We start from the raw sequence: 23,525 nt of genomic DNA, 5'->3' as shown, positions 1-23,525 counted from the left end.
TATATATATATATATATATAGATATATATTATTATATATAATTTTTTTTTTTTTAATCTCTGATTAGGGTGAGAACGTCACGCGTTTTATTTTTTGTCCAAGAGATAGTTCAGCTTGTTTGCAGAAAGGTTCTGTGAGAATGTTATCTGTTGTGGATGTCTCTTTGAACAACCTCGGTTTGGAGAAATAGTTTGATTCTGACTGGATTGCTGGAGATCCACAGCTTTCGTTGGAGCGGTTCGCAGCCGACTGTGAAGCTACCAGGGTGAGGATCAGTTCCTCCAAATCCGAGACCTTGATCTTGAGCCGGAAAAGGGTAGAGTGCCTTTTCCGGGTTGGGGAGGAGGCCGGGGAGGAGTGGAGGAGTTTAAGTATATCGGGGTCTTGTTCACGAATGAGAGAAAAATGGAGCATGAGACCGATAGGCAGATAGGTGCGGCGTCTGCAGTTAAGCGGGCGTTGTACCGGTCTGTCGTGGTGAAGAGAGAGCTGAGTCAAAAGGCGAAGCTCTCGATTTACCAGTCGATCTACGTTCCTACCCTCATCTATGGTCATGAGCTTTGGGTTGTGACCAAAAGAACTAGATCTCTGATACAAATGGCCGAAACGAGTTTTCTTCGCAGGGTGTCTGGACTCTCCCTTAGAGATAGGGTGAGAAGCTCGGTCATCTGGGAGGGACTCAGAATAGAGCTGCTGCTTCTCCACGTTGAGAGGAGCCAGTTGAGGTGGCTCGGGCATCTGGTTAGGATGCCTCCAGGTCTGGAAGTCTCCATGGTGAGGTGTTCCGGACACGTCCTACCAGGAGGAGACCCAGCAGAAGACCCAGGACACGCTGGAGGGACTATGTTTCTCGCCTGGCCTGGGAACATCTTGGGATTCCCCTGGAGGAGCTGGTCCAAGTGGCTGGGGAGAGGGAAGTCTTGGCCTCCCTACTTAGGATGCTACTCCCTGACCCGACCCCGGATAAGCGGAAGAAAATTGATGGATGGATGGATCATTGCTTAGGTAATGGCTATTCTTGGTGAGGCTCAAACCAAACCATTTCACAGCAGTTCATAGAATTGTTTTAGAAATATGTATACAGCTCACAGTTTCATACACTGATGATGTCCTGAGATGATCTGAAGTATCTGATCATGAAGAGGTGGAGCAGTTGACTCCACTCAGCTCCACCTCTGTTGTTGGCCTTCTGTCTGTGGTTTTATGTGTGCCGCACTGTAACACGGCTGCCCTCTAATGCCGTGATGTAACGAGCCAACATGTCTACGGTGTGGAAGTATTTTAAATGGTAAACGAGAGTACTTTGGTACTTGCAACTTGAGCAAATCAGGGTTTGCTCGTCAACATTTTGCTTGCAAATTGTTAAATTCCACGTGATCGCAGTGTAAAGGTTTTTACATAGCATTTGCAGAAATTGCTTTGAATGGTTTTTTTGTTTGTTTGTTTTTTTAGGACGGCAGCAATTCACTTTGGTCTCAGATCAGCTGTTACTTTAAAATTAAACTCTATTTCTCCAAACTAACATGATCCAAAGAGCTATCCATAACAGAAAAGTTAAAGCTTTTTCATTGAATCCCATGTATTAAAAAAAACTGGACTATTACTTAAACAACCAAATATAACAAAGAATTAGACAAAACAACATTTTAGCATAAGCTAAATCTTATGTTAATAATCTCCTACTCTTTGAACATTGATGTGTTTTTTTGTTTTGTGCATGGAGCTTTGTTCTTTCATTGTTGACTCATTTATTCTTGTAAATCAGTGATCTAATAAAATCTGAGGACTATAATTAGAGCTTTATTATATTAGAGTTTAGGCTTATTTTCACGTGTTTGGATAAGATTCGAGCACTTTGTCTACTTCAGGGTAAAACCTGATCTATCACCATGCCAGATTGTAATTAGTGAACTTTATGCTGGATGAAAATGTGGTTTCATTATAGTTCCTGCATATTTTCGGGAAAGCTGTGGGGCTGCAGTTTATCGTCATTTAACGTTACTGATTGCTCCAAAATTTTTCAAGATTGATACACTTTGCTGCAAGTCAAAGCAATTGAAAGCTGATCTCTTATGAGGGTTCATATTAACCAGCAGTTAGGTTCCTGTCAGTATAACTTGAACTAATCCCCCTTGCCTTCTACCTATGTCTCCCAGTGGTGGTGCTCAGATGATAAATGTAAATCCAGAGTGCCTATTTGCTAATGAGGTTTCCATGGCGCCACAATAAGGCAGCCACAGTGGAAAGTGCAGCTGTGTTGCATCTCCATAGCTCTGACGGGCGCAGTAATCTGTGGCCTAACCATATCAGACATCCCGTGAATACGTGCTAGCATTTAAAGTGTTTGAAGTGTGGTGCACCAGCACGCCCAGCAGGGCTCAGCACTTATATTTTATTTTAAAAAGATGTGGCTAAATTACAGTTTTGATTTGTTTTGCTAAATCATTTAGCGCAACGTTACCCGAGATGGATAAACTGGATTTCTCTTGGTGTGTATGCAAGGAGTGATTACCGTAATTTCCAGACTATGGAGCGCACCTGAATATAAGCCACGCCCACTAAATTAAAAGTAATAATAATTTGTACATGGTGTCCATGTTGTAACGAGATATTTACACATTTATTTTTTTAACTTTTAATTAAATACGTACTGGTAACACACAAGTATGTACAGTATTTTTTTTTTCTTAACAGTGCCAATAACATGGCTGGTTTAAAAAAAATAAAATAAACATACAGTAGCCTACCAGGAAGTCATTGATCGATGTCTTCACCTTCCTCCTGCGCAAGCTTGAGCTGTCCTCTTCATCACGCAGCTGCCTTTTGAAACTGCATTTTGTTTCCCTCCCCCCTGGGGGCACAATAGGGAGGGGAGGAGAAAATAGAAAATGGAGGTGGAGACAAAGATTCCCCCGTTCTCCCCTCCTGGATCGTTAAAAGCAGCTAAGCTGAGAAGCTAAGCTATGAGCTAAGCTAACAAACTGACCTCGGGGATAAACCTCTGTCTTGTCGAGCTCCAAAATTCATGGTTGAAACCTGTGCCTTCGTGTAAAAAGTTTTGTTTTTTTTTTCCTGCAAAACAGAGCGGAGAACTTGTTTACTGAATTTTTATTAAAAACTTTGTGTGAAAAATGCTATGCTAAGAGCTCACATCACCAAGCGTTTGCCATGTCACCATGTCAGCCCATGTCATGTCAAGGGCCCTCCCTCCCATTTTTGTTAAAGAGACATGCTGCTCAACTATCCATCCTTTGGGTCAGACAGTCTTATACTGCCATCAAGTGGTCAGAAAATGTACTACATTCCAAACAAATCAACATTCCTTTTTAAAATTTGACAATTAATTATTGTTAAATTTCAAACAATATTATCGTTTATCGCAATAATTTCTGAGACAATTAATCGCCCTGCAAAATTTGTTAGCGTAACAGGCCTACCTGTTCTGTAATTTCATTGGTTAGATTTTTTTTTTTAATAACTTGTTTATTCAGGTAGTCTCAATGTATCATGAGGACCAAGAGAGAGCAGCTCTGAGAGCACCCAGGTGTGAAATAAATGGTTTGGTGGCAGGAAGCTTGTTAGCCCGTCAAAAATAAAATAAAATAAAATCCATGGATTAGCCACAGCATTGTATAAGCTGCAGGTTCAAAGCCTGTGGAAAAAATAGACGTTTATAGTCCAGAAAATATGGTAAATTTTTAAATATGTCATCTCTTATGGTCATCTAAGCTCCTTTAGGTGGTTATGATCCTCTTTCTGTTCTCTTTTATGCTCATGAATTGTGCATTTTTATCCAAAAGTCAGAAGTTATAACAGCTGGCATTTTTATTTTTTTTGGTTTCTTCAAATGAAGGATTATGGGAAAGTAGCGCTCACATCTTGATGCTGTGTACAGTACAAACAGCTCGTCAACATCCCACATGTCATTGTTTTCTATAGCAGCCCTGCACAGAAACATAATAAGCCGTGTTTGTGCTTTTCTTGTATTTCTCCGCAGAGTTCATTCGTGCTCCTGGCACCATGGCGCTTGTTCCTTCTGCTCCGCTGGGAGATTGTTGGATGGATTGAACACTCTGCCTTTTCCCTTCTTCCTCCATTTTAAACACCCAATTTATTTCTTTCATGAGGTGGATCTTGTAGATTGAGTCATGTTCACAGTCAGGAGGCTCACCGTAGGCCTGAAATGAAATGAACTCCCAAATCAATTTCAAATGGGAACAATGAGCAAGCCCTACCCCGCGTAGCTGGAATTGGTTTTGTTATTGAAAATGAAATGAAGTGAGGGAGGGGGTTATTATTTTTTTTGCCCTTTATTGCAGATTACAACCTTGTTCTTTTGCATGCTGAGATTTCCACTGATCCACTGTGATGTGGGTTAACTTTAGTGGCTTTTCCTTTCTGTTAGGAATTCCTTAAAATGTCATTTTGAAAGGTGGCAGTCATTTACAGTAGGTGAATTATTATTTTCAAAATGAGGCTTTTTTTTCTTTGCCTATAAAAAGAATAAGCAGCAATTAAAACAGCCTAAATAATAGTGTTTAAAATCAAACTTTGTTTTCCTTTTCTGCTTTTCTACACAGAATTCAATCAACAGTGCTCGTGATGATTGCCTCTACTTAACAGGCCGCTTTAACAGATTTAGTCCCAATTTTTAAAATGAGTAAGTTGCACAAAATGTGTTTTAAGGATAGCTGGTTTTCCTTGAATCATTATAAATGTCAAGAAATGTATTAAAATAGACATTCAAATTATTTTAAAGTATTAAAAAGCCTATAATGTGCTTATATACTGTAGCTCCTGTTTTATTTAGTTGGTTCTATATATCTTCATTTGTCTGGGTATATTATATATTAATGTATAAAAGTTCTGTAAAGTTACAGAATCTAAAGATCATAACCAGTTTTTATAATAAACAATTGAAAATTGTTGACTTTCCTGGAATGTTTTATGCATGTCGGTCTCCTGCAGAAACCAAACAATAAAAAGTTTTTCATAAACTACATCAAATGGTGCACCCAGTAGTTTTACAGATATACTTAACGCAGTTCCAAAATGCGGGTCCACACTTATTGTAAACAAAACATTTGGTTGAATCCACCACATGAAGCTTGTGTCACATGGTTGACCTGCAGTAGGGTGGTCTTTATGCATGTAAACAAATATGGCGGGCACTGTTAACCTTTTATCAGTCTCTTCGGCTTCCTCTGTTGATTAAAAAAAGCATGTGGTAGTTGGCATCTGCTCACAAATGTTGCTTACAATTTTTCTATTTTAAGTACACATAAACCATTGTTATGAGGAAAAAACAGTGTGCAGATTTTGTCCAGTCATTGTGAATTTACAATGAGTGCTTTTAGAGCAAAATGTCTCATTGGATGCAATAATGTGCATTAAATCTCCTCTTCTCTTTTATTTCCATTTTCTGTTTTATTTTGGGGTAAACTAAGCCTGAATTTATCACTTAAACGTCAGATTTAATAGTGCCAAAGGCAGTTTCTTTCTTAAATGTATTTATTACTGATGTCTACTATCTCCTACAACATACAGTACAGTATGTGGGAATACATGGGAAAAATGTACATAGTTGTGTACATAGTTTCGTTCCACCTCATGTACCACATGTGATGTGAATGACAATAAAAACACCTTGACCTTGAAAACAACAGAACCAGACTTCTCTGGGCCAAGTCTGTTCTAATCACCTTCTCTGTCTGTGTACCTCCCAGGGGAATCGAGCTCCATGATCTCTCGGTATCCATCTCCTGCAGAGTTGGATGCTTTCGCCCAGAAGACCGCCAACAGCCCGTTGTCCATCAAAATCTTTCCGTCTGACGTACGGGTGCCACAACACAAGCAGCTTAACAGAACTGTGAACGGCTTGGACACCACGGGCCAACGCTACAGCCCCTACTCACACCCGCACTCTGGAGGCTACCAGGGCTTACTGGCCATCGTCAAAGCCTCTGTGGTGGTCAAAGGTGTGGTAAAAACCTCTGAGGGCAGGAAGACTAAACATGCAAACCCCCAGACCTCTGTGGCACCGTATAATAATCCTCTGAACAATAGCTACAAGGTCCGACACGGGCATGAGGCCTATCGCATAAGCTCCTGTGAGCCCCCGGATGTAGCCGTTAAAACGCTTTGTTCTACTGCAGGAATGGCCTCCGGAGATCAGAGCCTGGCTCCCCAGAACGAGCTGGCAGAGGTTCAAAGCCTGATGAGGCAGATGAGCAGAGTTCCCTACGATCAGGCCCTGCAGCCGGGGGGAGCGGCTCGAGCCAGCCCCTCGCTGCAGGCCGTGGCTGCAGTGGCGCATACAGGCTCCGACTTTGCCTTTGGAGTGCCGCCCCAGAGCAGTTTGGCATTTGCGGGGGCAGTGCTACCGACGCAGGGCGCAGACACAGCCAAAACGGGCTACTTGGAGAGAGGAGACTACACGGTGTGGCGGCACAAAGCTCAAACGCAGCAGCAGCCGTATCAGCAGGAAGCAGTGAGGGTGTACGGTGTGGGGGGCTGCGGGGCAGCTGAGGCTGGTGTGGGCCAGTCTCCTGAAACTGGCCTCCCACTGCCGTGCTCGTCACAGCTGTCGTACAGGCAGCACTCTGGAAACATGGGAGCTGGACCGGACCGAGGCGGTGTTCCAGGGGAGCGGCCGGTCGGACAGTTTTTCGCTCCACTCTGGGACGACCCCAGCAGCGACTGTTACGCCTCTCAAGTGTTAGGCCCGTGCACGACCAGGCCTGGAGACGTGAGGCACTCCCACCTGCACCTCCAGCCACAGCTCCACCCTCCTCTTCCATTTCATCCTCCCCATCCTCACCCTCACCTCCAGACCTACGCCACGGACCAAAACCAGTGCTGCGGGCTGCCTAGTGTCAGCCTGTGCCACGCTGCAGTGCTCAGCAGCAGCCTGCAGTCTCTGGAGTGCCTCATCAGTGAGATCCACCCGCCCTGCATCAAAGAGCGCATGCTGGGCCGCGGGTACGACGCCGTGGGGATGCCTCAGCTGCTGGAGCACCAACAGCACATCCAGCTCCCCGTCTACAGATAGGTGCTGCCACGCTGAGAGACACGCAAGACGTTTTTTTGTTTAAAGTTTAAACATGCCTCTTTGATTTGTGCATGTATTTGTAGATTTTGTGTTTTATGCCTGGAAAAAAGAAGGAAAGTGATAATCAGGATTTGAGATGCAAGCGTGCGCTACGGACTCTTTTTACTTTTGCATCTTTACTGACTGCTGTGATTGATTTAACACTGGATCACACTCGCGGTTTATACTGATTTTTGTAGGCCTTTCCAAAAATGGAAACAAGTGGAGCTGAAATGAGAAGGGGGAGCCAATCAACAACGACACAACTGGATCCAGAAAGAATATCAATGACGAAATGATTCACTTTGATGAACGCTCACAACCACTGTTTGAAGATGTAATCATTTTTCTGTCATTCAGTTAAATGTTATCATTTAATGTCCTAATTTTAGTTTATTCTTTTGGTGTCATGCAGAGCTCAGTGTTGCATCCAGACCAAGAAAGGTGCATTCTTGGCCTGTATTTTTTATTTTTATTTACATTTTTAAAGTGGAAAAAGTTGTACAATTAGTTTGTTTTTTGAATGAACTACATTTGTTCACCTTAAGGTTGTTTTAACAAAATGATTGGTGTTGGAAAGCAGGCTGCTTGAATCATTCACTGTAGGGCTATATGGTCTGGAACGACCTGAGATGTGTGACTCAGCAGTTGTTTGTGACGATTCTGTACAACTATTTATGTTGGCCTGGAGACTTCTATGGCAAATTCTCTCTATAGTTAATATAAAGTGCAATTATTACACATGAACCTGTGAGTCCTCTATAAATTATGCCTTTTTTGCAATGTGTGACCACAAACCTTTGTCTCTTTTTATTTAAAACAGTAAATAACATTTTCTAAACCCAGCTAGTACAGTCTCTACAGTTGACACATTTAGATTTAGTCTGTAAGGCAGAATACTTCACATACTTGGCACCGTTTTACCCGACACATAAAAATGTTTCTCTATTGGGAAGAGTGTTTTCAATTTTCTACATTTTTATTCTTTGTTCTTTTCAGAACTTTTCAATGCCCATAGAAATGGTGTTCAATTTCTTTACAAACATGGGTGCTACGCTACTTGCTCTGCCTTGTCGTCTTGTCCTCCATTAAGCTTTTAGCTACTTGCAAGTGGTAGCTTTTAGCTATGGTGTGGATCTTTTTAGCTTTTGATTTGGTTTTGACGTGCCAGCTTTTACCTGTAATTTTGCTAATTTCAGATTTTAGCTACTGCTATGATTTTAGCTTTTAACAACAGTTTTGTTCATTTTAGCTTTAAGTTACTGTTTTGCTGATTTTAGCTTTTAGCAACTGCTTTGTTAATTTTTTCTTACAGATTAGCTCATTTTAGCTTTAAGTATTTAGTGCAAGTTTTAATATTTAGCCACTGTTTTGAGCAATTTGAGCAGATAAATTAAATTATCTTTTTTTTTTTTTTTTCAACTTTGAACAGTTTGATTATCCTCTCAGTCATTCAGCGGTCACTGTTATTCCAGGAAATTATATATTTTTAATCATTACGATAAGATTTAAGCTCTAAAATGCATGTTATTTTCTGTCTGAAACACATTGGATTTTGCAGCTCAGATTTAATTTAGTTCTTCTGAATGATGGATTGGCAGTGCTTGAAGCGGGAGACTTTAAATCCTTCAGAAACACTTGTGTGAATGAAAATTTACTAGTTATCTCTTGATTTTGTTACGTGAAAAAATGCACAAGAATATTTGAGTTTTTATTGTTAAAAATCAACCAGGTGTTACCTGATAAGTCACTGGTCTAGTCCAGTTGCAGCATGTTTTAAAGCTCTAGTGCTAATTTCGGTGGTTCCCAACCGTGATCCTTGAGGAACACCATCCTGCATGTTTTGTTTCCCTGCTTTGACACACCTGATTTGAATGAATGGATGATTAACAGACTTCTGCAGAACTTGAAGTAATTAAATCACTGAATCAGGTCTGTTGTAGCGGGAAACAACTGAAACGTGCAGGATGGTGTTCCTCAAGGACCAGGGTTGGGAACCACGGGCTTAGATCATCATGGAAATGAGATGAGCAGACTAAAATCAGTGTTGGGATTGCATGACCACTCCAGGTAAGCATTTTATTAAAGGTCGGTGATTTTACTAATTGAAGCCATTGTTGAAAACGAGTTGTAGTCTCTATCCCTTTTGTATTCTGAGTTTTCTGCAAGTTTTTCCATCCTGTCAAGCAGGACAGCTGATAAACCTCCAGGATTACAGACGAGTTCCTCGTGCTCAGAGGTGATCATCTCGGGTTCCACTGGGAGAGGAACCAGAATCACTCCCGACCTCTGGGAGTCACTTTAGACAAGTAAAAGTGGGCAGAGTAAGAGAGCAGCTCGTGAAGAGGACTAGGATACATGTGGAATACAGATATATATATATTTTTTTGCACCAAAATCAAAGGAGAAACCATGAAAATGTGTTCAATATCAAAATGTTTCCACTAAATGTATGTCAACTTAAACAGAATTGTTTTAAACAAACCTGCAGCAGTAAAATTTTAGATAAAGAAAGTTAGGCTGGAATGACACTTGTTTAAAAACTAAATGTGATTTAAAATGCCAGAATGATAAAACATCAATAAAGAAAACCGAGTAAATGCTGCCCCCTAGTGTAAGATCTTTGAATTTAATTTCTACACTTTAAACAGTTTAAGGCTTAATGGACACAACATAATTGATCAAATGGTTTATTTATTCATAAAGTATTCATACAGAAAATATGGCTCTAATTAATACATTTTAAATAAATATATATTTTTATATATAAATTAATTATATTATTTTAATATATTGTTTAAAGGCTTTCAGACAAGGCAAAGGCCACAGAACAAACCACTTAACTGTCAGAGCAAGGCACATTGTGGTGTTTTGGTATTTAAATGGAAATTAGATGTAGTTAAAAAATATATATATATATATAAATAATAAGGTGATAAACGTTCCCAGAGTCAGATTATCAGTGAAGGTTAGGAAGAACAAACAAGAATTGGTATAATAACATGGCTAATTTTGGCTAAGTAATAATCCCACACGGAAAGGAAAACTATATAAACAGCCCAGTTAAAACCACGTTGGACGCCGCTCGCACCCCCAGTCCAGCTGCATCCTGGGACGTCAAACCGTGTAGTCCAGCTCTGCGTTCTGATTTGCATACATCTCGTAGATGGCGTCTACGGTGACCGTGTAGTTTACCAGGAAGTGACGCACATTTGCCAGGCACTCTTCCTCTTTCACTTCCTCCCCCTTGGACAGAGCCTTGAGGAAGTTTGATCTGTAGGGAGCTGCAAGTAGCGCCGCCTAAAACACAAAACAGAAAGGAAATTCATGAGTTGTCCGTGGTTAAAACTGAGCGAGACGGACATGAAACAGTTAGCTAAATATCTGCCTGATTATGCATGACTAGTGTGAATAAGGTACAGAATTAAAAAATAAATAAGAGGATGATTTTTGTGCTTTCAAAAATAAATCAACAAGGTTTCAGCACAAAATGTGACAAAAGTGGGTGTTTTTAAAATCTTAAGGCTCCATGTGAATTTTTAAGGAAATTTAAATATAAAGGTAATTTCTAAAATTTGTTTTTGTAACTCTTAGCTTTATAACTCAAACAGCCGGATACTAAAGTCTGAGTGAATTTACCTGTTGAAGTTAACTAAAACGCGCTGAAATGTAGCTGAAGTGAAAGAACAAGCCTAAGTTAGTAGAAGAAAGCAGAAAGAACATTTGCCGAATTAGGTTTAAATAAGCAGAAATTTGCATACAAATTAGAAAATTTGCAAAAAATAAAAAGCTAAAATTAGCCAAAAAAAAGTTGAAAAGTAACTGAAAAGGCATAAAGAAGCTTAAACTGCCATGAGGAAGTTGAAGGAGCTGAAATGAGCCAAAAAAAAATTGGAATTAGCTGAAAAATATTAAATTAGCATACAAACAGCTAAACAGTAGCAGAAATAACTTGAAAGGAGCATAACAAGCTTAAAATAGCAGAGAAAAGTTAATTAGGCTGAACAAAGAAGTTACCATGAAAAAACTTGAATTTATTTGAAAACAGCTGAAATTAGCAAAAAATGCTAAGAATTTAGCTGAAAAGGTAGACGCTTAAATTGGCATAAGACAGCAAATAATACAAGGCTGAAAGAAGCAGAAATTAGCGCATAAAGTGGAAAATATCTGGAAAAAAGCAGAAATTTGCAACAAAAAACAGCTGAAAAGTACCTAAAAATTCAGAAAGTTTAAATTACTGAAAGGAAGTGGAGAGAGCACATTTTCACTGAATTTGGCGAAAAAAGTTGAAATGAATGCAAAAAATGTGGAAGTAGCCAAAAAAAAGCTAAAATTAGCATAAAACGGCTAAATATAGTTGAAATAGCAGAAAAGGCTGAAACTTGCATAAATAAGCTGAAAGGAGCATAATAAGCTGAAATTAGCAGAAAGAAGTTTGAGGAAGCACAAAAATGTGGTTAGCCGAAATAATCTGAAAGTAGCACAAAAAAGCAGAAAAAACAGCTGAAAAATGTTTAAATTTGCACAAAGAAGCTACAAGAAGCTGAACCAGAACAAAATGTGAAAGGAGCAGAAAAAGGTTGTAAACAGCTCTAAAGATTTGAAGGATGTAAAATGAGCTCAATTCATTTTCTATGAGGAAAAAAAAAGTGTCAGAAAAGAATAAATATTTCAAAAAGCTAAAGTTGCACCAATACCAAAAATCATGGCAGGATTATCCTGAATGTTTTGATATACGATTTGTTGAAATAGCTCAAAAATTGTGGAACAAGAAAGCTGCTGAAAAACGTACAGAAGAAAACCTGATCTCAATATTGTGAATGCTTCATAAACGTTCACACAATCAGAGCTCTCCACATCTGTCATTAGATGAATCAAATAAAATGAGTCGGTTGAGTACAAGGATGTGGTTTGTGTTTGACACAAAAACATAAAGAGCTTTTGGAATCAAGCTTGTTTGTATATAGTCAGAAAAAACTTGAACTTGTAGGCAGATAATGAACAAAACCACCTCAAGCTGGTGCTTGAACGTTTTGGAGGGAAAGCAGTAGTTCATCCTGAAGTCGCTCTTTAAATTAAATTCCGTTACGGCCTTTTGGTTTTGCTGCGCCATTATCAGTGAACTCCACATCTGGCCACACCTGCCTTTCTGGAGGGACTCCTGCCATCTCAAACGCAGGGTTAGTGTTCATTAATCCCTGTAATTTGATTAAACTGGAAGAGATGTCTAAAAAATAAATGAGCGTGGCTCCCTAAAACAATTTGACACCACCCTGTCAGGAGCCACAGAAAAAGGTTGCGAGTTTTGTCACGTAGCTCATGAGTTCGACACGGTCAACTCAAAACAATCGCTACATTTTTTTACATCATCATCTTTCTTGATCGTTTCATGCTCTGAGTATGTGTTTTGAAGGACTCTCAGTAACTGCAATATTACATTTTATTCCAATTTCTGTAAAAATGACTGAGTTATAGACATTTTTGTGTTGGCTAGTTTTACTAAGCTGTGGCAGCCATCTTGAATCGACACACTATCACAGCAAATTTTAGCTCTATATTTGTAAAATAGGGTTCAAACTAGGGATGCACGATATTGGATTTTTGGCTGATATCCGATATGTTAAAACTTATTTGGCTGATAACCGATACCAATACCAATATTTTGTCCCCAGACCTGCTTACAGAGACTACAGAGCTTTCTCTGCTGTGGAATTAAAATACATTATTCTGCATGGTCTTTGTCATTTTGGCCTGCTACCAAATGCAGATGCCAAAAAGGGGGCTGAAAATGATGTAGCAATATATAAATATATACTATTTATTAAAAATAAAACGGTGCCTTTCACATCGGTGAGTTATTTTGATGGAATGGCCGATATTTAACTTTATCGCTAATATCAGCCGATATCGATACAATGCCGATAATATCGTGCATCCCTAATTTTCTTGTTTTTCAAGGCCACTTGGCTGTGGCAGCCATCTTGACTCAAACCGACTCCAAATGGTAATCGGATGTAGACGTTCATCCAGTAGAGGCAACTGATGCAAGAATCAGTACAAAACGTGACAATAACACAGAAAATGTGTCATTTCACTCCGTCTACAGCTTCCAACGTGTCGCCATCGTTTTGTCTTACGTTGAAAACCTTTTGAACGATCCAGCCGTGGTATCTCTTCAGCGCTTGCTCGTACGCTTTGGTGACGTTGACCCGGATCAGGTTGGGGTTGTTCTCGTCTCGTTCTCCATCAGCCAAGCTCTGCAGCAGGACCTGGATAAAACGGAGCCCCCTGCACAGGAGGAAGGGAGGAGGAGCAGGCCTTCAGAAACTTCACCTGATGTGTGACCTAACTGCTCAGAGGGAGCGCTCACCTCTTCAGCCACATCAGAGCTAAAGTTGCTCCCACTTTGGGCCATTCTGCTCCGTGGGCTTCTCGCTCTGCCACCAGAATGTCCTTCAGGGTCACGTACTTCGCAGGATCCTTGAGGTAAACTGCTCTTATTTTCTGAGAATTTATTTTAAAAAGAGTGCATTTGTTTAGTTTGCACAACAGAGCTGAGCCACTACACTTCATGAGGCGTTTAAAGTCAAACGTGGTACAACATGAGCTCCAGGTGAGTTGTTTCTTACCGTTATGTTGCCATTAATGTCTGATTTGATGATTGAAAACACTCTAGAGCCCAAGCAGTCTGCAGGGGGACAGACATGTGAGAGCACAGCAATAAAATATGAATGACTCCATGGCTCAGAGGGCAGAAAGAGGAGAAAAGACAGTGAATACAGTGAAGCCACAAGAGGTCAATGTGCAGCTTGTTCTGCTGTTTAACAAAGAGTTTGGTTCAGATCCTCCCCGTGACCCAACATCACCATTCATGAAGGACAGAACATTAAAAACAATGTTTTAAAAGAATTCTCGCTGGTCCCTGATTGAAATAATGCTGAAGGAACCGGTCTGCCGAGTCTGAGCCGCCTGATCACCTGATGTGTTGCGTTCAAGTACCCACCAAAAAACGACGGCAGATGCGACACGTTGTCCAGGAACGTCTTGGTGTCCACCGAGCTGTCAGGGGGGAGTTCTTTAAACTGGTTCTGCAGTAAAAGAGTCATGGTCCCGCCTGGCAGCAGCTCTCGACCGAACCCGGAACTGCGGTTCAGTCAGGTGGGCGGGACCCGGCACTATGACCCCGCCCACCTGGTGGGGACGAGCTCAAAGTAGTTTTAACTTTTAAAGTCATATCCAATAATTCTCAGTCGGGTAGTCTGGACAGTTTATTTTTATAGAGACGTTTCTCCCTCTATCCAGAGGGCTTCATCAGTCTGAGTTCCAGTCTCCAGAAAACTGGTTGGTCCACTTAAGGAGTTTACCGTTTACTGAAACTGTCCAGATGACCCGACTGAGAATTATTGGATTTGGACGATTGAGCATGGACTTTGTCGTTTTAAAGTCTCATTTGTGAAATAAAAGCCATGGAGGACAGAATGTGACAAAATGAAATAAATGCATAACTGTGTATTTAATAATTTAATTGTGTATTTGATTTAATGTTGTATTTAATAATGAATTTCCTGTTCCTACCGGTGCCGCAGAATTTGACAAGCCAATTATACACAAGTGAAGCTCACAAATCTGCAAACCAGATGTACAACCAAACACCGTAAACTAACGAATTAAAGCACATTTTTAATTTGATTAGATTCAAAAAGGTTTCTTTTTAACTTGACGTCTTCGTCCATTTTCACCATCGTCACACCTGACCGTTTGTTGTTGTATAATTGAAAAATGCTATTACCGGGGTAATGCTCTGGGGTCATGGCATAGAAAGAAACCTGTCGTTTGTTTTAGGAATTGAATAAAAAAATAAATGGATAAAAAAAATAAAAAAATAAAAATAAAAAAAAAGGACAACCTCTCGTGGGTTAATATAGTTCTTTAATCCGGACAAAAACCACATCAAATCACAATGAAAGTCTATGAGTAAAGACTAACTGTACACTGATTCATGCACTTGCGGCCAATGATACATCATCCGGCTGTCACAACAAACTGAAGCTGTACGGTCTTGAAAATGACGTTTAAAAAATATAAACTGACCATAAGTTGTGGCATTACTGTAAAACTTCACATCCTGGAGAAGTCCCACATTTGTTGATCAACATTACGTAAAGAAACAGCCATTAATCTGAACTCGTGATGGATATAGAGGATTTACAGCAACACTGTCACCAACATTACAAGGCGCATACAATATTTGCATTTTAATGGATCTGCTAACCTTACAGTGTCATTATTTACAGCTTTCTATTGGTTGTCTTAAGCCATTAAAAAAAAAGATGTTTTAACTAAATTTACCAGTACTTGATATGACAGATGTGTTAAGTGTACGCAACGACCCTCATTAGAAGAGTTTAGATCAAAAGCTAGAACCACCCACAGAACATCTACCCGTCTCAGTTTGCTGTGTACAAGAACACTACATGAGCAGTAGAGCTTTCCAACAAAGTTATCATTCATATTTAAAAACGACTGTGCAACAGCCGTGTATAGGACTGGAACAACTACCACAACACAGCTTTATAACCCAACTTCAACCTGAAATGGCTCTGAACTGTTCATTTTATTAATTTCTTTGGAACTTAAACCATTAGCTGATAATAAAAAAAGTGGTTTAGCAAAGTTGAGGCCTCCATCATGGTTCGTTAAACATGAAATATTTTGTCATAACCCTTATTTAATTTTATAGTAATGTTTGTGTACCACGACCGAAGGTAATGGGGGTTACAAGTTTCTGCCGCTGTCATTTTGTATAATCAGAAGCTGAAACGTTTGGGGAATATTCAACCACATAACTCAGTTGACTAAAACTTGTTTTTTGTATCCAATATATTCCCATTTTTTAAATTGTGTTGAAGGCTTTGATTAGAGCAGTGTGTGTAGGATGTCCACGTTTGGAGGAAGGTTTGCACTTAACATGAGCATCAAACATGATAAGTCACTTCCCTGTGGTTTGTTATGAAAAGGACAATACAGGAAAACGAGAAGTGTCAGAAGATGAAGAAAATAAAATCTTCCATACTTGGCCTGGTCTAAACACTGGTTCTAAAAAGGCACGCATGGGCAAAATACAGCCCAAGGTCCAGAGGCGATCACGTTTATCTGGTCGACATCCTTACGGAAAACAAAACTCAACTTGAAGGGAATTTAATTAAATAAATGACAACTAGAGCTTTATCGAAGAATTCTGAGAAACGATTAAGTGTCTACTCCTGAAGCCCATTCACAACAAAAAGCGCAGTTTAAAATAAAAAATAAATCAAAAATACGTGCCTAAACTGTGCAAGGTTAAGATCAAAGTTTGCACAGGCAAAGACAATGAATGAATGAACATTTATAAAAAATAATAATAAAAATAAAGGAGTAAAAGATGACTCTAGGGGCTGCTTTATCCCCCAAAAAGTTGAATAACTTAACCGTTACAAGTGTCAGTTCACAGGCAGTGTTGTTTAAAGTGTTACGTTTCAATCATGCACAACAAACTTGTCCTCAGTGGAGGACAAAAAAAAAAAGTGTCTTCTCACGTGTACTAAAAAGAACATATGTACAAAGCAGGCAGCAATTAAAGATGTATAAAGATTTATATTTGATGGATGCAGGAAACAGAACTGGGAGCATCGACTCAAATGTGTGGCTCTTATCCGACGCCCAACTCTTGTTTTAAGATGAAACAACATAATCCTGTTCCAACAACAGATTAAAGCTCGTGTTTCAGACGCCAGAAAACAAGTCGACACAACGAATATTTCAGCTTTAGAAAATAGGACAGATTCATTTCATCTTCTTCACTTTTAACACAATACCATATTTGGAAATATCAAATTCGAAGTACTTTGAGCTGGATGTAAATGTATTCTGAAAGTGCTTAACGTTATTCTATCGTTGACTTAATTTCCTCATCTTCAGCTATTTCACTTAGATTTTAATCCCAGCTGGAAACGTCTCAGATTAAGGTTCGAGCTTGTTCGTCGCAGCTTCGCTGGTGCTCGCCTCACTTTGCTCCTTCTGCTCCTTCGACGCGTGCGACTTCATGTGCTTTTTGAGCGAGGACTTGTCAGTGTAGGCCTTCCCGCACAGACTGCAGGGGAACAGTGTCTCTTTGGTGTGCAGCAGCTCGTGTCTCTTCAGGTGACCCGAGCGGCTGAAGCTCTTGGTGCAGTAGGTGCAGCTGAACGGCTTTTCTCCCGTGTGTATGCGCATGTGGATGGTGACGTGGCTCATCTGGCTGAAGGTCTTCTTGCAGATCTCACAGTTGTACGGCCTCTCTCCGGTGTGCGTCCTGGTGTGGATTTTGAGGTCGCCCAGGACTTTGAACCTCTTGTCGCAGTGAGCGCAGCAGTACGGCTTCTCGCCGGTGTGCAGCCTCCGGTGTATGCACAGATTCCCTGGGTTGCTGAACGTTTTGCCACACTGCCGGCACACGTACGGCCTCTCTCCGGTGTGGGTCCGCATGTGGGCTTTGAGCAGGTTGTGCGCGCTGAAGCGCTTCCTGCAGAACGAGCAGGAGAACGGCTTCTCTCCGGTGTGGCCGCTTTTGTGAATCTTCAGCTGGCGTGCGTGGGTGTACGCTTTGTTGCAGATGTTGCAGATGAAGGCTTTTCCTCCCGAGTGGGAACGCATGTGGGATTTGAGGAGGTTGATCCGGCCGAAGCGTCTTCCGCAGATGCTGCAGTCGTGGGTTTCCTCGCTGCTGTGAGTCTTGAGGTGGATATTGAGCGAGGTTTCATCTGTAAATGTCTCTGGACAGGCGGCGCAGCTATAAAAGGGGTTCGCTTTTTCTAGAAACTCTTCTGCAGCCGAATCGCTTTGATTAGACGTTTCTTCTCGCTCCATGTCTTGTGAGCTGCCTTCCTCTGGATCCAGGTCGGATTTCGGAAAGCCCAACTCGTGCTTCTGCTGCGGGTGAGGCAGAGCGTCAGGACCCGACAGCGCCTCGTTCTCCTCATCCTCAGTCTTGGTGAAATGTCCATCATTTTGCATGGACTTCATCATCATGTCGAAAAACAGTGCTGGCTGCGAGAGGTCAATGGCACCATTTTCATTCATGTTGGACTGTGGGTTTACAGGAAGTGGGATATCAGTGGATGTGTTGGCACATGGTGGTTCTCCCGTTTGATCTGCCTGCAGACTAAACGAAGATGGAGCCGTAGTCTCCCTAATCTTGGCTTTACTCTTCCTTCTGGAGCTCTTCTTGTCACTGCTGCATATGGACACCTTGAACGTACCCTGGGTGGAGCTGGAGGGTTGATCTGGCCATTCCGGAGCAGAAAACTGCTCAGTGGCATCTTGTTCACATGAATCTAAAAGTGAGAAGCAAGAATAATTAACATATAAAGATTTAAATCAACTTTACTCAAGCAAACATACACAGCTGTGACAGAAAATCAAAAAGAACTGATTTTGTAAAAGATTAAATGACTGTTGGCAGCACGGTGGTGCAGTTTATAGAGCTGCCGCCTCTCAGCAAGAAGGTTGTCTGATCGAATCCCGCCCGAGGGCTTTTCTGGGTGGAGTTTGCATGTTCTCCCCGTGCATGCGTGGGGTTCTCCGGGTACTCCGGTTTCCTCCCACAGACAAAAAACATGCATGTTAGAATGACTGGTAACTCTAAACTGTCCTTAGGTGTGAATGAGAAAGTGAATGGTTGTTTGACTCGTTTGCCTCCGTGTCCCTGGGATGGGCTGGAGACCTGTCCAGAGTGTCCCCTGCCTCTCACACAGTGATAGCTGGATATGAGCACCAGTGACCCCCGTGACCCGAAAAGGAAGAAGCTGGTGAAGATAATGGATGGATGGATAAAATGACCGTTTTCTCCACTGGGGGGAGCTCTACTATAATGGAGTGATCTATAACCATCATTATCTTGCTACTTCCTGGTTGCAGAAGGTCTCTGGTATCCCATGTCCAGCAATCATTGTGGACAGGTTGCAAGTCCATTACAGGGACACAGAGACAGAACCATTCTCACTCTCACTCGCACCTAGGGACTATTTGTACTTACCGTATGTTCCGGCGTATTAGCCGCAGTTTTTCGCATAGATTTGTCAGTCCTGCGTCTTATATACGTTTTTTTTCTTCCCATATTCACAACACAATTTTTGACTGATGCTTTAAATTTCGAAGAACTGCAACCGCGAGTCCTCCCGTGCTCGCTCGCTTCACTCAGATGGTGCAGTCGGACGAACACAGGAAAGCTAGCGACTCCAGCTGCGATGGATGGACGGCGCCGCACTGCCCAGGAAGAAATTAAGCTATTTTGACCATTAAATGTATAATAAACGCGACGGGTCAGCGGTGACGCATAATAAATGCGACTTACACGCCGAAGTGACTTGCATGTTTTATCCTCGTCATGATGCTTTTTTTTTATTTTGACTGATGCGACTTATACTCCGGAGCGACTTACACGCTGGAAAATACGGTACCCATTAGCCAAACACGTGGGAGGAAACCAGAGCGCATGGAGAAAACTTATATAGAAAGAACTTGTAAACTCCACCCAGAAAGGAACTTGGCTGGGATTTAATTTTGCAACCTTTGATGCCGAGAGGCGACAACTCTACCACCTGTGTCACTGTGCTGCCCATCTAACTAAAAATTCTCCATTAAAATTAACACTGGCATTTAAAGGCGTCACCACACTTGGCAGTTCAATTTTATTTCCTTTAAGCTGTAATATTTTAACCTTTACACATCTTCATCCAACACGTCTTCCAGACCTTTTTACCTGTTTAGTTAGGATACAGATTAAAATGCCTTAAATCTCATATCAAGTGTAATCCAGCATGAAAAGTTTTTTTTTTACTTGCACCTACTTGAAATCTGATGCTCTAATAAAATATACTCTGCCAAGCGCCTTAAATTTGTTTTAGGAGCCCAAAAAAACGTTTGTTCCGGTTCCTTTTGGGTAAATCACAGCCGTTACTGGCACACAACACAACGCATAGTTGCATCATTGTCTGTATAGATCATCCAACACCGTTTATGCTAAGTTGTTATAAAGAAAATGCAACTTCGTGTGAGGGGTCTTTTTGATCTTTAGAAAAATCACAAGTGCTTAGTGGTTAAGGCAAAAAATAAGTCTAAAATATTTATACTAGAAACTCCAGCAAGTTGTTGAAAATCATAAAAACAAATAATTGCATTTCTACATGATGCATTGATATACAAAGTTTACAGTCACACAGTAGGAACAGTGCTGTATCACAGAAAACATTTGCACAGCGTTCCCCTGGTTCATTTTTAAACTTATACACATCTTATGGTTGCAAGTAAGGATAACTGAAATTAACTGGTTTAATTGTTTGCACGGGGAAAGAAGGTTCTAAAGATGGATCCATGTTCTTTGTTCACTTTATTTGCCTCAATGAAGGTTTACTCTCTGGTGGGCTTACTGCTCAACAGATCTGTAGTACTGCTTAATATGTAAATGATGTCATCTTAACTTTACTGAGTTGTTTAATAACCTGTCTTTCATGCTGACGAGCGATCATGTACTTGCCTTGGTCTGCATATTTGTTAGCAAACCGTCATGGATTTTATTGGAATTCTTAGGCAAGAACACTTGGATGCGAATGTAGTTACTTTTTAAAGTCAACCCAGTTGAAGATGGCTGTCATTTAAAGACTGTAAACACAAACACCGACAACGCAGTCAATTTTACAACCGCTGAGCTACAACCTGGTGGTAGTAGCTGAGAGTCCTCTCCCAAGACATGCTCAGGTTTTCCAGCTTTTGCAATCCGTTTTGGACATCATCCAGTCTGATTTGTTCCGTCTCAAGCTCGTCTTAAAAGCCGACAAGCCCAAAAGGATGTTGTTTTCAAACGGGAAGTCGGTCTCAGCAGTTCTTCCTTTTGATTTTATCCTCGAATGGTGCTCCTGTGGAGTTTGTCGATTCCTACAAAACATTCGGTTATCTTGGTCGACTCGCATCTCTCTTTTAAGCTTCACGTGGAAAACCTAGTAAGGAAAATAAGTTAAACTGGGTTTCTTCTTCACAAATAGATCCTGTTTAACTCTGAATGCCAGGAAATGCCTTGTGACTGCAACTTTCTTTCCCTCCATTGATTACGGTGACATTATTTACATGAACGCTCCTACAAGCACGTGCAGATGTTGGATGCTGTCTATCATGGTGCACTAAGATTCATAACTGGCTGTAACTACCGTACTCCGCTCTTGTTTCCTGGAATATTTTGCAAAAAGATCTGAAGCTCTCAACCTTGACCTCTCTAAGTGGCTTCAAAACATCTGTTAAGTTCCTGGGAAAAAACAATGCAGACATGTTCCTGTTTTTAGTTTTCTACACCGCCTTACAACCTAGCTGTTTTTTTTATTTTTTGGTTACATTTCCTTTTAAATACATTTTATTTTCACTTGTAAAAAAAAAAAAAAAAAATCTCCATTTGTACACATCCTTTACGATTGTCAACTGTTGTCATCACGCTTTGTTAAAATCAAGTCTCTCTTGTAAAAGAGTCCCAGAGACCCAATGGGATTAATCTGTATAAATAAAGGTTGAATGAATGAATGCATGATACTTGGAACATTAACTGATCCCACAAGATCTTGGTTTAAAACTTTGGTATGCAAGGGGGCGGGTGATACGTATTCTTTTACTGATTTTACTGAACACTACTTTAATTGAATGCATTTATTTGAGAAATGGGAGTAAAATAAATAGGTAGTTCTCATTGCTAACTATATTTCACCTCCATATAACTCAAAACCTTTCAAGATAGTCTTTCCTGTGACTCTCATGTGTTAAAAGGTGGATCAACCTGCAGACAAGAATTAAAGGAGCATTCCTAACATTCCAAGGCCTGGAAGGAATGCTGGCTAAAGGCCTTGCACGTTAAAAGTTTTAGACGGTGGTCTCAAGCAGTTAGCCTTCATCAGAGCATGTGTTAGAAAAACATCTCAGCTACTAACACACCAAATTTGAGCTCTATAGCTCCAAAACTAACTGATTTGCAGTCTTTTTTGTGTGTGAATGCTAAAGTCGATTAGCTGGCGGCCATCTTGAATCGCATTGACTCCGAAAGTTAATTGGCGAATAATCACAAATTTCTTTCTCGGACTTATTACAATCCGTCGAGTGGTTCATCATGATATATTTTGCTAACAGACTGAGAGACAAACACCACATGCACGCACTCAAACACACACAGACATGACAAAGGCAATTAAACGGCCGCCTCTGTATTTAATGGCGGCGGGCGATAACGATCAGCCATGAAGAGAATTTGTTTAAAGAGTCAGAGTGAAGCTGCGTGTTTTGTGCAGACAGGAGGAGAACATACCTCCACAGTCTGCGGGCTCTGGACTCTTTTGTGCAAACAGCAGCCGCTTCAGGCCCTCGTTTTCAGACTGGATCCTCTGCATTGCGCCCTGATACTCGGACAGTGTCCGCTCCACCGAGTCCAGGATTTCGTTCACGGTCGCTTTGAAAATCGAGTTCAGGGAAGACTCCAGGAACAGTTTCAGCTCACTCGACTTGTCCATGTTTTTCCGTGCAGCTGTAAACTGCAAGCACCTCTCCACCGGGTGGGAACAAAGTTGAACGTCCCTGGAGAATTAAAATGGCCTTTTCTTCTCCTCTCCCTTGTGAAACAGTGCCGCGGTGTGCGGAACCACAAAAGAGCGAGGAAAAGGCCTGTTTTTTTATTTTTCCGTTCAGACCTGAAGCGCGCCCCCTGCTGGTGGGCAGATAAACCGCAGGAATTAAGGAAAGCGAATTACTCATATAATGATAATCCAAGCATTTTCATTAAATTGTAGCGAAAACGTAGAAACGAACATTTCAAGATCCTAGGATGTCTTTTGTTTAAAACTAGAATCAACATTTTAGATGTCAATCTTCCTATTTATTTATACCTGGCTCCGGCAAACTCAGGTCTTACTTGTAAATGAGTCCTCGAGGCTCAACGAGACTAACCTGTATAAATAAAGGTTGAATGAAAACGCATTATTCCTAGAATAAACTACTGTACTGTATTTGAACTTCTGCAAAAATATATAATTCATAAAAATTCACATTTCAAATTTATATACTTAGAAATATATATATTTTTATGGTTATACTATTCCAGCGTTACAATACATTTTTTAAAATACCTTCAAAAAAACTTTAAAATGCACTACTGTCATTTGAAAAAGTTCAGTTTTCATTATGTCACTAGCAACTTTAGGCATCAGGAGTTGGAAAATTGCTTGCACACAAGTAGTATGACTCAAAAATGTTTAGGTTAATTAGCAATAATGTGATAAGATTCCTTTGTATCATAAAAAAGGCATAAAGGAAATTAAAAAGAATTTTATTTCAGATGCTCATTTTGTTTATGTTGTTTATACACACACACACACACACACACACACATATA

At 40.7% G+C, this 23,525-nt stretch overlaps 3 protein-coding genes across 3 annotated transcripts in view; 1 reads left to right on the top strand and 2 right to left on the bottom strand.

Moving 5' to 3' along the window:
• Window positions 1-7,497, top strand: part of LOC119424407 (protein FAM222A) — a 16,414-nt gene extending 8,917 nt beyond the window's left edge. Inside the window, exon 2 of the mRNA XM_037691878.1 lies at window positions 5,727-7,497. Coding sequence (XP_037547806.1) covers window positions 5,727-7,051 — 1,325 coding nt within the window. The 3' untranslated portion in view covers window positions 7,052-7,497. The remainder of the gene's footprint in view (window positions 1-5,726) is intronic.
• A 2,699-nt stretch (window positions 7,498-10,196) lies between these two features.
• LOC119424434 (glycolipid transfer protein-like) lies at window positions 10,197-14,285 on the bottom strand. Its single transcript, XM_037691912.1, has 5 exons — window positions 14,094-14,285; window positions 13,720-13,778; window positions 13,461-13,594; window positions 13,228-13,378; window positions 10,197-10,390 (listed from the first exon to the last, which is right to left on the bottom strand). Exons 1-5 carry the CDS (start codon window positions 14,194-14,196, stop codon window positions 10,208-10,210), a joined length of 630 nt encoding a protein of 209 aa, XP_037547840.1. The 5' UTR covers window positions 14,197-14,285; the 3' UTR covers window positions 10,197-10,207.
• A 2,277-nt stretch (window positions 14,286-16,562) lies between these two features.
• Window positions 16,563-22,773, bottom strand: LOC119424974 (zinc finger protein 436). Its single transcript, XM_037692496.1, has 2 exons — window positions 22,446-22,773; window positions 16,563-18,441 (listed from the first exon to the last, which is right to left on the bottom strand). Exons 1-2 carry the CDS (start codon window positions 22,645-22,647, stop codon window positions 17,090-17,092), a joined length of 1,554 nt encoding a protein of 517 aa, XP_037548424.1. The 5' UTR covers window positions 22,648-22,773; the 3' UTR covers window positions 16,563-17,089.
• Between the last annotated feature and the right edge of the window lie 752 nt (window positions 22,774-23,525).

This window comes from Nematolebias whitei, chromosome 18 (assembly GCF_014905685.2).
Source record: "Nematolebias whitei isolate Nwh7 chromosome 18, NemWhi1, whole genome shotgun sequence".
Lineage (NCBI taxonomy): Eukaryota > Metazoa > Chordata > Actinopteri > Cyprinodontiformes > Rivulidae > Nematolebias > Nematolebias whitei.
This window is presented reverse-complemented; position numbering and strand designations above follow the sequence as displayed.